The 15,681-nt window shown below is 36.9% G+C and overlaps 1 protein-coding gene across 3 annotated transcripts in view; it reads right to left on the bottom strand.

The window, feature by feature from the left end:
* Positions 1-1,790: 1,790 nt before the first annotated feature.
* The window catches only part of MNAT1 (MNAT1 component of CDK activating kinase), a 226,981-nt gene continuing 213,090 nt past the window's right edge, over positions 1,791-15,681 (bottom strand). For all 3 annotated transcript variants that reach the window (XM_027065861.2, XM_027065860.2, XM_053224519.1), the window contains one exon: positions 1,791-2,253. In XM_027065861.2, the coding sequence (XP_026921662.1) occupies positions 2,133-2,253 (121 nt within the window). In that variant the 3' untranslated portion in view covers positions 1,791-2,132. The remainder of the gene's footprint in view (positions 2,254-15,681) is intronic.

Genomic DNA, 15,681 nt, shown 5'->3' with positions numbered 1-15,681 from the left:
TTGTCTCTGAAAGAGGAAATCACTAGGAAGATAGGGGATAACCTCATTAATTCAGAATATTTGTTATTTAGTGAATTGTCAATAAGTTACCTTTCACCATTCCCTTTGATCTAATAGGGTTAGTTAGCAACTTCTTATTTGGCCTATTGAACAAGGTATGGCAATAGTAAGGGCAAAATATTTACAAATATATAAAGGTTTTGGAATTCAATTTATTTGCCAAATCAGATGCAGGCAATTTCTACAATAAGGTAGGTTTGAAAAAAGTTTCGAAAGCCTTTGAACTGTTCTATTAATTAGTTCATTTAAATACATTATACAAGGCACTAAGAACAAGTAACAGTGTTTCTTTTGTGAAGACTGGATACTGTAATTTGGCAGCTGAGTACAGCAAAGCCTTAACCGTAAGCCCAATGTTCTCACTATTCTTTGAACAGATTTATAGACTGTACTTAAAACCCTAATCCTCATTTGGAGAATGCTGATAGATATGAAAAACAGGATGCAGCCTGATAGAGTATAGATAGGAATAGACTTTAAAAAAAGGTTTCAATTCTAGCTTTTTATTAACTTGTTTATATTATCTTAGCCTACTCAATTATTTGATGCCTTGGTTTTCTGTTATCAAAGATAGTTAGAACTACAGTTGACCCTTGAACAACACAGGAGTTGGGGCACTGTTACCCAGCCCCCGATACACACATTGGAAAATCCACATATAACTTCTGACTCCCCCCAAAACTTAACTATTAATAGCTTACTGTTGACCAGAAGCCATAACAAACATAACAGTCAATTATACATATTTTGTATATGTTTTATACGCTATATTCTTACAATAAAGTAAGCTTAGAGAAAAGAAAATGTTAAGAAAATCATAAGGAAGAAAAAATACTTTTACAGTACTGTACAAAAAAAAATCCACATATAAGTGGATCCATATAGTTTAAACTTCTTCCAGGGTCTATTGTAAAGATACAGATATACCTCTAAAATTAATATTTTGACCTGCTTAGTCAAATAAGATGGAGTTGTTACATAAGGATATTCCACCCTAATGTAACCACAAATCTTGTTTCACATAACTTTCCTCCCATGAAATTAACATCTGTTGTGATGGACATTTGATAGGAAATCCCTTAATTTCCTTGAGAAAGGATGTCCCGTACCCAGTGGTCTATGTAACAGACTCGTGTAAGGTTGAGATGCTACAAATATCCGTCCTGTCCACATCCAACTCTAAGCAAAATCCTGGGTGTACCAAAAGCCTTTGAAGTTGCAACAGAAACTATATCAGAGTCTGCAATTTACTCTGGGAAATTTCATTTAAAATGTATCCATTCCAGTCTCCGAGGTTTCATCATAAAATGAGCTCACATTTGAAGTGAAAGGTGCCATTTAGGTATTAAATTTTATTAACTCATTTCTTTGAATTTGTCATTAAAGCAGGTTAATACTCTCATCTGGTTTATCCTAAGTGTGGCTCACAGCTGGGAACTATAATACCTTGATCGAGGTTGTCTCACTTTCCACTGCTCAAAACAGGCACTGAGTCCTTAAAATTGAGAGAACGGCATTATCATAGGTCAAGTTTTACTTGCCACAACCTGCTGGTAGAAGGAAATATATCCACTTGTCTGGACTAGTATTAAGAACATTGGGGGAGGGGGGAAGGAACATTTTATGAGAAGAAATAATAGACTTGGATATTAACACTAAATGTCGTATTCAAAATGGCATTTTAAAATGTGTTCAAGTAAAACACTGTAATAAGAGAAAAACCACAAAACTTAATATAAAGTCTAGCTTTATTTTTAAAAAGATTTTACAAGTCTGTCAACCTCAAGCATACATAGGTGAATTATTCATATCTTCCATCAGATGAAGTTTACAGCTTCAATCCCTCTCAGAAAAATATAAGTAAAAAATAAATCTTTTTCACATATATTTGTCCACTATATTACTCAGCTTAGTTCTGAAATTTTCTCTTATAAATACTTTAACACAGCTGCTAATGTGGTGGGACTGTTGTGGTGCAGCTGCATTTGGCTATACTTTTACAAGTCTGCTTTACTTTTGCTAGTTCCCTGGTTCGGCTCCAAGGTCCAAATCTTATAAAGAAGAAATAAAGGTTAACTGGGCTGCCAGAAAAGCCCACTGAATGCATCCTGTAGCGCCCTGTGACAAGCCAGAGAAGAAGTATAGCCTCCAGCGAGATCCTGTGGAGAGGCAGCTCTGACGTGGTTTAAATACCTAAAACAAAACGAAAAGTGTAGCATTGATATAGAAAGCATATATAAATTGGTAACATTTTTAAAAGCAATAGTAAAACTGATGCAAATTTTAAAGAGGAATTCTGAGACTGAAATGTTCAGACATTCTAAATGCATTACTATTTTTTAAAAGGAAACTCACCAACGATATATAGACAGCGCCTAAACTCGTTTAATTGTTGAGTTTATTGTAAAGCAAATTACATTAAGATCTTAAAACAGCTCTCAAGGAGGTTTCAAAAATAATACTGGCTATTAAAATGCTCACTGTTCCCAATTTTTAAATGTTTACTTATTTACTTTGAAAGAGAGAGCACGCACAGGGGAGGGGCAGAGAGAGGGTGGGAGAGAGAGTCCCAAGCAGGCTCAAGGTGACAGCGCAGAGCCCGATGACACCGGGCTGGATCTCAGGAACCCTGTGAGATGATGACCTGGGCCAAAAATCAAGAGTCAGGTGCTTAGAGGACAGAGCCACCCAGGCATCCTTCACTGTTCCCAATTTTTAGAAATTACTTGTCTTGTTGGCTATTGTTTGGGTACCTCACTGCTACTCTCCTTCTGGCATACTCTTAATAAATAAATACATAGTATCATACTACTATTGTATTAATATTTTACATAAATATTGAATGTTTTGCATAAATGTATTCTGAAACAAATACTTAAATGAAGGAGGGTTGAAAAATATACTAGTTACTTCAAATTTACTTCAGTATTACAAAAATATATTGTCTCCTTCCTCACATGAGAAATCTCTGAAAGCCTGATTTCAACAGAATGTCCCAATTAGTAAATACAGAAGTCTTTTGAACTGTCTCAAAAGACAGTGTAACAGAAACCACTTTTCTCCAATCATACATATATTATTTAGCAATTAAAACTCTCTACCTTGGTAAAGGTAGACAAACAAGCCTAAAATATGGGACAATCCTAGACAAAGAAGGTCAACTTGTTAGCATGACTAACAGCATCGTTGGAAAACAAATATTTCCAGCTTTGCTTTAATGCCTAGTTTAAGAAACCACATTGTTTCTTCAGGCCTCAGGAAGTAAAGGAGCTTCACCCACCTTAGAATTACGGGTATGGCAAATGAATAAATCAGGTACCAGAACATTTTAATAACTTGGAAACTTTTCTACTCATTCATTCAAACTTCCTGTGTGTCAAAGTCTTGATGCATGAGCAACTTATTATTTCTAACATAATAACAAGTCTGTTTTTCATTTGTATCCATGTTTAATAAGGTTGTGTGATTAAAAAATATATGGCAATATAAGAGGCCAAAGAGAAAAAGTGGCCAAAGTAAGACGCAACATAAGCTCCTGGAATTGGCTATAATTTATTCACACTACCACAAATCAAGGTGTTAACTCAATTCTTTGCTTCTCTGCCAAGGGTGAAAGGGGAAAGCAGAAGGAGAAAGGTAATATTTGCTGAGCAATGATCTACAAACTTTTTGATAGTATATTTATAGCAGTAAAAATATTTGAGCATGCATTTCCAATATTTGTATACTTATTTATAAATTATGTACTTAATGCATTAATATATAGTGAATAATTATATAACATACTAATATAGAAGGATATTATAAAATATATATGAATATTCAAAGGAGATAAAAATATTTCAACCAAAGTTCTAATATTTTCTCCCTGTATCCATCTTCTGTACGTTGGTTAATGTATCCCACTTTCGAGGCTATTATTAAACAGTCATTGTCAAACTCCTGATAGAACCTTATGTCCCATGGGATTTAAACAGGGATTCACCCACCAAACCTACCACATGGACAGAAGAAATATCTGCTTATTTCACCCCAGGACACAATAAAATGTCCACTGTTAAGACTGTGATGCATCAGAAATGATGTAAATTAGGTAAGTCACCTCAGAAGTCTAAAAATCAACCTGGAACAGCATAAAATCCATTTGTCTCCACAGAGATCTCAAAAACCATCACACAAATAAGTAATATTTTTACAAGTATCTTGGAAATGAAATGTTCCATTCCTGATACAAGTTTCAGGTAAGTTTTATCCATATACCAGACACTACTGTATTAACCTTCCTTTCCTCAGACCCTCGAAAGAAAAGGACAGTCTTCGATCCAGTGGCTGTTCTCTCCTGGCAAAATTCAGGTACCACCGGAGAATGTCTGTCAACCTTAAGAAGCCAACTGTCATGAAGAGAATTGGTTTTCATAGCTGTAATAGAAACCGCTGTGCAACTAGTTGTTTTGATTCATCACATTTTGGTACAACTTGCTTCTGGGAAAGTTGAGTCATACCATTTCTGGCTTGGCAATTCAAGCATAAACTTGAAGTGTACATACAGCTTTTTATATGTTATCCTGAGAAACCTGAAACAGCTGCACTGCTGGCAGGAAAACACAGGACCACCAGTAAAATATCCAAAACAGTTGCATCTTTTAATTTATGACCGTGCACTGTTTCCATAAAGAGTATATAAAACAGTTCAACATTTTATAGGTAAAATGTAATAAACAGTCATACTCATTGATGCCATAAATGTGTAAAAAAAGTTTATTTAAAATGATTAATTAGTGTTCGAAAATAGGATTTCTTGAACAGTCATAATCCAGAGCAATGAACAAACATTTTAAAATTTTAGTTATTAATGCTAAGTTGTAGATTCTTACTGCCAAAATCAAGTCAATTAAAATTTCTTTGCATAGCACTGAAGAAAATACACTTCCCTTCTAGCAATCATTTACATTAAACATGTCTGTGAGTATAGTTCTTTAAAGACCTGGTTATTTACATTACTGTTTTTGATCTCTAGGGCTACACAAAATAGTTACTGTTAAATATTTCAATCTATTTTCACCATGGCAACTTACATTAATTCCAATTTAAAAAAAAAAAAAACCATAATTCATTCTTGGTACTCAACTGTGGGCTTTTATTTTCTAGGTATTTTAACTTAATGTTCTTAAACCCTTTAATTATTGTGGTACACCAAAGTATTGTAAAGGATCTGACACGCTGAAACCACACAATGCGAATTTAGCATTTTGCCTGCTTTTTCACATTAATCCCCATCTGTGTTGTTTTAATTCTTTCATGACCATTACAAGTACATCACTGAATAGGATTCCTGGGGTTTCTGGCAAAGGTCAGTATCATTTCATGTACACCTTTATATAACAGAATGAGGAAGAAGTCTTAGCCAAATTTATTTCTAAAAGTCAAGCTCAGTTGGATTTTGGAGCCTGGAGGTAATTGCTCTGACTATTTAGCCAATCCCAGGACAGTATTTCTGTTTTTCATGGGTTTATTTTAAATACCTGTAAATCTTATAAGCAGAAACCAGGAAAGAAAAAAAGAGGTTTGCTTACTTTGGTATCTATACCTTATTTTTACTGAAAGCAGACTAAACTCAAAGCTTTAAAAATCATACCTTTGATTATTTTCTTAATAAGACTAAAAAAAAGTATGCTTTCAAAAGCATGTCTAAGATAATTCCTGTACAAAGGGCATCTTGTGCCCTAATTTATACTGTGTCTAAAGTTGCTTTCCTTTGCCATTACCCATCAAAATCCCTTTCAAACAGACTTTGGAGGAGGGGGAGGAAAAGGAGGCAGTGGATCCTGTGAGAGGAGTAAGAAAGGATTAAGCATTCAAAAACCACACTTGAAAGTTTGTTCCTGAACTTTGATTTCCTACACTGTCATTTTCTTCTGTTACATTTAGCAGCTTCTACTCCCAAAGAAGGTGGTATAATTTACACTTAGCTTCAGAAAGACTTCATTTACTCAGTCCTTTAACATAAGAGAGTTCCTCTGAGATTACTCTTTTACTATTTCCCTTCCTTTAAAAGCCCTATATCGACCATCTGGCTAAAGTCTTGGACTCAGCTCATTTTAGTGCTATTCAACAATGCTTTGAGTCCTCAGCTAGGGGCAGAGGGCAGGGGCCGTCACTCAAGACCGAGAGGCAGCACTCTTCCCCTCCAGTCATAACCTCCTCATGAAAACCCTTGAAACACTTTGGCTCTAGAGAATCAAAGAATCTTGAAATTTAAATTGAAATTAAAATGTGAAGTTCATATTAGTTTCCTTTACCTCAAATTACCAGGCCCAATGGGCAGTTAAAAAAAAGAAAAGTCCAAGTTTTTAACTCTATAGTGTTTCCTTTTCCTAAGAAAGGGGGTGAACTCTAGAGCCTAAGACCTTCTTTTCACAAGTGGGCCCATTTTTAAACCTGAATTTAAAGGCACTATGCATCAAACAGACCAGTTCCAAGTATTTCTGCCTCCCAGCCTACAAAATTCAAATCTAAGTGCCATTAAGAGACATTAACCAGCTGATCTCAGCTGTCGAGACCAAGAGCTCTTATAAGAAATTCAGCCAAGGCTATAAAAGATTTACATGAACAACCTGAAGTCTATCTCAATAGGTTTAAAAACAATCAGAGCAATAGTGTACTCAATTATCACTAAAAAGCAGCAACATTCTGAAAACTGAAATTAGTGCTTAGGTGCCCTAACCCAACCATGATGTCAGAATAACAGACAAACTGTCTACACAGGGAAACTGACAATCATATATTCTAACATAAATGAGGAAAGCAATCCAAGTCAGAACTACTGTCCATAATTCTGAGGGCAGTTTGATTATAAAAACACAAAGCTTCATGAACTCCAACCAAAATATAACAAACTTCCATAATCATGATACTACTCTTCACTTCATTATCTAACCTGCATGTGAGAACACAAATTGAATAAACTAACTATTAAAGCTATTTTCAGATTTATACTATACACTTAGAAATCTAGTAACCAATTTATCCCAGACATTTAGACCATCTGAACAGCAAAGCTCAGATTTAGAAATTAAAAGCCACATGGTGCCCAAGTGTACAGCTGAATACAGATTGCTCAAATAAGCCTTTCTGAATTATAACTAAAAGTAAAGTGTGCAATTTAATGCTATCAAATAACACACTAGGCATTTTTAGGACAGGGTAGCTGTTACTGAAAGTTAATGTAACTACAAAGTGAAAGGAATACTTCCTTGATTTGAGTGTAAGTGACTGAACACATAAAAGATATAGCTATTTAAGTGTAACATATTCTTTTTTTTTTTAATTTTTTTTTAACGTTTATATATTTTTGAGACAGAGAGAGACAGAGCATGAATGGGGGAGGGGCAGAGAGAGAGGGAGACACAGAATCGGAAACAGGCTCCAGGCTCTGAGCCATCAGCCCAGAGCCTGATGCGGGGCTCGAACTCACGGACCGTGAGATCGTGACCTGAGCTGAAGTCGGACGCTTAACAGACTGAGCCACCCAGGCGCCCCTAAGTGTAACATATTCTATGATCAATTTTTGTTGGTAGTTCTGGATATATCAAATGATAGAATGCTAAGGATAGATTCCATCTGTAGAATACAGATAAATACAAGAGTATCTCAGGAATCAGGTGCTATGAGATATAGTCGAATAGAGCCATGAAAACAGATAATAAAGGATGGCCATATATATCAAATGATTTTTGATAAATCTTAAATATACTCCTCAAAGAAGATGTTTATCTCAGTTATAATATGTTTAGCTAATTTCAGTATTATTCTAAATGCTTAAATGAGATTAAGCAGGAAAATGGTATAAATAATGTTTTTACTTACTGATTCTTAAAACATTATGATACTCATTCCTATGAATTTATTCAAAATAACCAGAGGAGAGAAGGGAAGGCAAAGTTTCATGAAAAATCTAAAAATAACAAATCATATCAGTCATAAAAATAACAAATCATATATAGATTTTGTATGTCCCAGTGAGGGACAGGTGTCACTTCTGTGGTGAAAATATAGTAGAGATAATAAAAACAAATATCCTAGTTTCTGATTTTCCTTTTTTTTTTTTAATTTATTTTTGATAGAGAAAGAGACACTGAGCGGGGGAGGGACCGAGAGAGAGAATCCCAAACAGGCTCTACACTATCAGCATAGAGCCCAACATGGGGCTTGACCTCACAAACCATGAGATCATGACCTGAGCCAAAATCAATAGTTGGATGCTTAAGTGACAGAGCCACCCAGGAGCCCCTAATTTCTGATAAGTTCCTAAAAATTCTAGTGCCTCATTCTGGCTTATTTAATGTAATTTCTTACTGTGAATTCCGTGTAACAGACGTATACCAGATGTTTCATCATAACTTTATACAACCAGGATGGTAATTTTTCCCCAAAGGTGGGACAGACAAAATGCAGAAATTTATATGTATGCAGTGTATTCCTTCTTCAAAAAATTAAAACAAATTACTGAGTGCCAGGTATACTGAGTGCCAGGCAAATTACTATATGCCAGGTATTGAAGCAACTCTGAGAATAAAACAGAGAGCAGACTCCATATTCTCATGGACCTTATAATTCAGCAGAGAAAAAAAGATGTTAAATAATGAATATTATGAATGAGAAAGTCAGGGCTCTATCAGTGTAGATTAAAAGGAAGCCAGTATGAACAAGTTCAGAAAAGGTCTCCCTAAGGAAAGGACAGTCAGATTCAGACCCAAAGGATGAGGAAGAGTTAGTTATTAGCAAGGCAAGAGGAATAGAGCAGCAATCCAGTGCAGGAAGAATGTAGCAGCAAGGCATCATATTGAGAACATGGGGGAAAGGTGGCTCCAGGTCAACATGAGGCTGGAGATGCTGGCAGAAATTATCCCAAAGAAGACCTTATAGGAAATGCTAATAACTGTGAATTTTATTCAAAGGGCAATGGGAGCCACTGAAAAGTTACTGTTAGGAACCTGGTTATTTAAGCTACTTTGACTGTACAATGGATGGGAAAAAAGCAGGAGTCAATTAGAGAGAGACTCCTAAGAAGAATGTTTCTCTATTCCAGGCTTAAGATCATGGCACCTAAATTAGGGTGGTAGCAGTGGTAATAACCAAAAAAAAAAAAAAAAGGACTGGTTTAAGAGATATTTAAAAGCCAACTGAGTGAGTGGACATGGGAGCAAGAGAAGAGGGGAGGAGAAACTGGTGTCAAAGTCAACTTCCAGCTATCTAGTCATGTGGAACAGGGAATGTGCCCTCACAGAGGCAATGGGAAACTGGAAAAGAAACAAATTGGTGTGGGAGAGAAGGGAAGGGAAAGATCATTAGTTTAATTTTGGAGTTAAGTCTGAAGTGATTATAGAACAGACACATGAGTGGATATAGCAGCTGGATATATGTGCCAAGTGCTAAGAAGAAAATTATAGAATGAAGGTAACAATTTGGGAGTCATCACTATTTAGATGGTATCTGAAACCATCAGGTAGATGCTAATATTTAAGGAGACAGGAAAGAATGAGAGAAGAGAGGGCCTAAGGCAGAGGCCTAGAGAACAACAACATATATATAATATGCCAAAAAACAAAAACAAAAAAAAAATAGTGGTGAATTTTATGTGTAAACATAAAATTACGTTGAGTGGGCCACAGGATGCTCAGATTATCTGGTAAATCATTATTTCTGAGTGTGTCTGGAAGAGATGAGCATTTAAATTGGTGAACTACCCAACAGGAGTAGGTATTATCCAATCTGTTGACGACCTGAGAATAACAAAAAAGTGGAGAAAGACTGAATTTCCTATGGATGACTGAGCTGGAACATCGATCTTCTCTTGTCCTGAAAGCTCCAGACTGGCATCTAGACTTGATCTGGCACCTACACCATGGGTTCTCTCTTAGGCCTTTGAACTACACCACTAGCTTTCCTGAATCTCTAGCTTGCAGGCAGCAGATCATGGGCCTTCTCAGCCTCCATAATCACATGAGCTGATACTTATAATAAATCTCTTTTATCTCCCTCTCTCTCTCTCCCTCCCTCTCTCCCTCCTACTGGTTCTATTTCTCTAGACAACCTCACTAATACAGAAGCTAATATTTTTTGAAGTGAAGGGTGTGTTCAGGTGTGGTAAATGTTGCCACTCCATACTAATGCCTTATGCACTCTCTTCCCCTAGATTTTCAAAGAAGGTAGAATCAAGGAAGGTTAAGCCACTTGGAAAGGTGTTAGAACCTGCTACTTGTGTCTGACTCCTTCTTGTAATTTTAAGAATAATGGCAGAGACAGAGATGTGAAACCTATTAGATTTCTCCATCTAGGGCCTCCTCATGGTATTTATAGCAGTAATATTTCTTATAGCAAAAGAACAAAAGAAACAACTGAAATATCCACTGACAGAAGAATGGGCAAATTGTTACTTACACAGTAGAACAGAGTACAGCAGTGGAAACAAAGGATATACAGCTTCACGCATGTATCAACACTGCTGACTTTCATAAACAATGCTAAGTAAAAGCAAAGACAAAAAGCAAGTTACATAAAATATGAAGAGCACAGTTCACTCATATAAAGCTCAGAAATGCAAAGTACACATGGAATGTATAGATATGACCAAACTGTAAACAAAGCAAGTAAATGATAATCAGCAGTTTCAGGGTGACTGAATCTCTGATTTGAGGTGGGACAACAATAAAGAGAAGAAGAATGCATGCAGAGAGGACTTCTACAGCATTGGTTATGCTCCATCTCCTAAGTTAATGAGTGGAATTCAAAATACAGAACCTGAAGGAGTAGAGGAGGGAGAAGCAATGAGAATGGAAAAAATTAGGGGTACTTTGGTGGCATAGTCAGTTAGACACCCAACTCTTGATTTCAGCTCAGGTCATGATCTCCCCGTTCATGGGATAGAGCCCTGCATCTGGTTCTGCACTAACAGCACAGAGTCTGCTTGGGATTCTCCCTCTCCTCTCTCTCTCTCTCTGTCCTAGTTTTCTCAAAATAAATAAACTTAAAAAAAAAATTAAAGGGGCACATGGGTGGCTCAGTCGGTTGAGGATCTGACTCTTGATCTCAGCTCAGGTAATGATCTCCTGGTTTGTGGGTTTGAGCCCCACATCAGTCTCTGTGCTAACAGTGCTGAGCCTGCTTGGGATTCTCTCTCTTCCTCTCTCTCTCTGCCCCTCCCCACTCTGTCTCTCTCTCTCAAAATAAATAATTTTTTAAAAAGAATGGGAAAAATTCAGCAATTGTTTTATTATTACTCTTTGTAAAATTATGTATCATATATTTTTTCTATGTATGAAATATTTTTCAAAAAGTAGTGCAAAGAGCATAGCCATTAATCCAGTACACAATCTGCATGTAAAACCAACCACTCTTAGTTGGCCTTAGTTTCATAAAATATTACTACTTTGATTCCATTTGCAATAATTCATGTTAATTATAATTATTTATCTTAAAATATGTTTAACACCGCAATATGTTACATTCATATTGTTCTCTGTACTGTTTTAGTGGACTCTGGTTTATGAGCAAGGTGAATACATTAATTTAAGATCGGGAAAGTTAGTAAAATCAGATTTATCTGCAAAGAACCCTTTGAAGAATACACATCTAAACAGCAAGCCTAAATACTGGTTAAAAAGCTGATCTACTAAAGCAGCAAAAACAAAGTGGCAGATGAAATTGGTTAAGTGGTCAAGGAGACCTCAGCCAAATTCCTGATAATCTAGAATATTCCCCATAATGCTGCTGCAGATTTGTATTTCTTTACCAGAATGAAACATACTAGGGGGCATAGCTCAGTGGTAGAGCATTTGACTTCAGAATGAAACATACTGAGCCTTCTGTAGCTAATATGAAGGGAACAGCCTAGATGGATAAACCAAATCCAACTCTTCTCTCTGTCCAATATTAGTTAGTTAAGCACCCCCTAAATTTGCAGAAGAACTGTCCCCACTGCTGTGGGTTTTTGTTAAGTGCACTGTCTAAATTAAATATAAACAACCTCAGTCCTCTCTCCTGTATCATTTCCCTTTTCTTCACTGTACCACCACATTAATACATAAAGACATCATGGTTTAGTAGAAAGGACAAAGACTTTGGAAACATACACTTAGGATTGAATCTCTCCTTGAACAATTACAAACATGATTTGGAAAGTGCTTTAATTTTTCTGATCCTTATTTCCTCATCTGCAAAAGAAACCAGGAGGCAATACCTCTTCATAGTATTTTTTAGAGGAGTAAACAAGAAAATGTGTATATTACATCTGGCAAAGAACAGATATTCAATAAAGTATATATCCCTGACCATCCTACATATTCTCTTTGATACTGTTAATACAAAGTATACTCTCACAATAGCCCAAATTTCCAAAGTGCTTTACTTTCTGCTAAATAATATGTACCTCTCCTTTCCCAACTCTGTGACCTTCCTGTCTCTTCCCACATCTATTTCAACAATATTTAATAGTTTTGCCCTCTCTGTCCCCCCTTTCATTGTACCCTAATTATAAAGATTCAAGTGGAGGTTTTGTTTATATTTTTTACATTAGTCAAAAGATAAGGAGTAGGGGCGCCTGGGTGGCTCAGTCGGTTAAGCGGCCGACTTCGGCTCAGGTCATGATCTCGCGCTCCGTGAGTTCGAGCCCCGCATCGGGCTCTGTGCTGACAGCTCAGAGCCTGGAGCCTGTTTCAGATTCTGTGTCTCCCTCTCTCTCTGCCCCTCCCCTGTTCATGCTCTGTCTCTCTCTGTCTCAAAAATAAATAAACGTTAAAAAAAAAAAAAAAGAAAAAGATAAGGAGTAGTCCTGCTTGTTCATCTTTTATCACAGGACACTAGAATAACCCAAGGATGCCAATACCTTCATATTAAAAGACAAATGGGGAAATTTGTATATATAAATATATATATATAATACATTTATATATACATAAACATATATGCACAGATCTGTATTTCACAAATACTAGCACACTCTAGTACATTTTATTTCAAAAGTTAAATTGCTACATTATTTCCACTCTAATATCCTGCATTTTGACTCTCATCACCATTGAATGGATATTTCTTTGTTCTCATCCCCCACAACATCTTCCTCTACCTCTCTTTATCTGGAGACAGCCTCCAGCTATAAAATGCTCTTAGCTTGTGACTTCCATAAGAATGTCTATAATTTGGACCACACTCCTACTGCTTTCACACAGGATTCCTCAAATTTCTCTTTTCCACTTGGCTCCTAATTACTAGTTTTCTTCTTGGTTTACCTCGTCCTTCTTGGTTTACCTCGTACCTTCTCCTATTCTTTTTTTGCTATTATTTAAATTTCAGTTAGTTAACACACAGTGCAATATTGGTTTCAGGAGTAGAATTCAGTGATTTATCACTTACATTCATCTGGTACTCATCACAGGTAGCTCTCCTTAGTACCCATCACCCATCTAGTATATCCCCCACCTACCTACCTCCATCAACCCTCAGTTTGTTCTCTATCGTTAGGAGTCCCTTGTGGTTTGTTTCCCTCTCTCCTCTTCCCCCATCCCATATATTCATCTGTTTTGTTTCTTAAATTCCACATATGAGTGAAATCTACGGTATTTGTCTTTCTCTGATTGACTTATTTCACTTAGCATAATACATTCTAATTCCATCCGCGTGATTGCAAATGTCAAGATTTCATTTTTGATGGCTGAATAATATTCCAGTGTGTGTGTGTGTGTGTGTGTGTGTGTGTGTGTGTGTGTGTGTGTGTGTGTATCCTCTGCTTCTTCAGTCCTCACTGTGACTATATCCAGTTGGCTTTGCACCTCAGTTACAGCATTTTTCATTTCAGCCTGGCTAGTTTTTAGTCTTTTATCTCAGCAGCAACGATTTCTCTGGTGCCTTCTATGCTTTTTTCAAGCCCAGCTAGTAGTCTCATGACTGTTGTTCTAAATTCTTGTTCAGATATATTGCTTATATCTGTTTTGAGCAAGTCCCTGGCTATGATTTAGTCTTGACCTTTCTTTTGTGAAGAATTCCTCTGTCTTGTCATTTTGCCTAAGTTTCTTTCTTTTGCATGGTTTGAAAGCTTGTTATGTTTCCTGCACTTACAGTGTGTTGCTTTTCCTTAGGGATGGAGCATATTCTATCAGTTTTGTCTGGTCCTCCAATTTTATTCCTGCTCATCAGTAACTTGGAAGGATCCTGGCTCACACCCCTCAGTGGGCTCCCGAAGCATGGCTTGGGCTGGAGCAGAGCCACATGCAGGGAGAGACCAAGCCCACCACCCCACAACCCTGCAGGCACCTCCTGCTACAGACACTGCAATTTCCACGAGTCCCCTCTGCAGCTATGATGGCATCGTCTTCTCCTATTCTTTTTTTTTATTTTTTTTTTAACTTTTATTCATTTTTGAGAGACAGAGAGAGACAGAGTTTGAGCAGGGGAGGGGCAGAGATAGAGAGAGACACACAGACTGAAGCAGGCTCCAGGCTCTGAGCTGTCAGCACAGAGCTCAATGCGGGGCTCGAACCCACCAACCGCAAGATCATGACCTTAGCTGAAGTTGAGTGCTTAACTGAGCCATCCAGGCACCCCAAGTCTTCTCCTATTCTTGACTCTATCTCTGAAATGTCTGACTTCATTTATCAACTCTGTCGTACTAAACCTACAAATCTTATCTTTTGGTCTTTTGCCCTTCTTTCTTACTTATAGCCCAAGCATTTTTATCTGCGTGAGTGGCCTTTCATACTCGGTGTCCCACTGGAACTACAAATTTAAATTTTCGTAACTGAACTCATCTTCCTTTACAAACCTAGCCCTGTGTCTGTGTTTCTTAATAGTTTCAACATACTTCTAGAGTCATCTTGAATCCTCTTCCCCCTGCATACCAATGAGAAATCTACATCACAGTATCTCTCTACAAACATCTATTTACTTCTCACATCATCTTCATTGCTGCTGTTACCTAATCTTAGTTCTTTTTTTTTTAACCTCTTTCATGGCCTACAGTTAATACTCTCTCAATCGGTTACCCTATTTCTAGTATGTTCTCTCCATTCCAATCTATTCATGGTTATCAAACTAATCTTCCTAAGGCAAAGCTCTGCATCACTCTCATACAAATAGACATGCACTGGCTGCCTGCTATATGTAGAATAAAGTCCAAATTCCTTAGCCTACCATTCAAGGCTTACTGCACTTGATTCCAACCCACCTTTCTAAACATATTTCTTATTAATAATCTCCATGTACCCTGAATGTAAGCCAACCATGAGGTTTTCAGTTTTTCTCTATGAAAGCCTCATAACTACTCACTCCGTATCTCTGCTCATGCTATTTCATTATTTTGGAATGCCCTCACCATTGTCTGTCTTCCAAAGCCATGCTACAAATGTCAATCTCTTAATTCTGAACAAAGACATGAGAAGCTTAACTGTGCAACACAGAAATGTTATATTCAGTATAGCAAACAAAAAAAGTAAAATAAACCAAGCTTAAAAGCAAGAAAAGAGGGGCGCCTGGGTGGCTCAGTCAGGTAAGCGTCCGACTCTTGATTTTGGCTGAGGTCATGATCTCATGGTTTGTGAGTTTGAGCTCCATGTCAGGTTCTATGCTGTC

Source organism: Acinonyx jubatus, chromosome B3, assembly GCF_027475565.1.
Source record: "Acinonyx jubatus isolate Ajub_Pintada_27869175 chromosome B3, VMU_Ajub_asm_v1.0, whole genome shotgun sequence".
Lineage (NCBI taxonomy): Eukaryota > Metazoa > Chordata > Mammalia > Carnivora > Felidae > Acinonyx > Acinonyx jubatus.
Note: the sequence above shows the minus strand (reverse complement) of the source record. Positions and strands in the feature narration are given on the sequence as shown.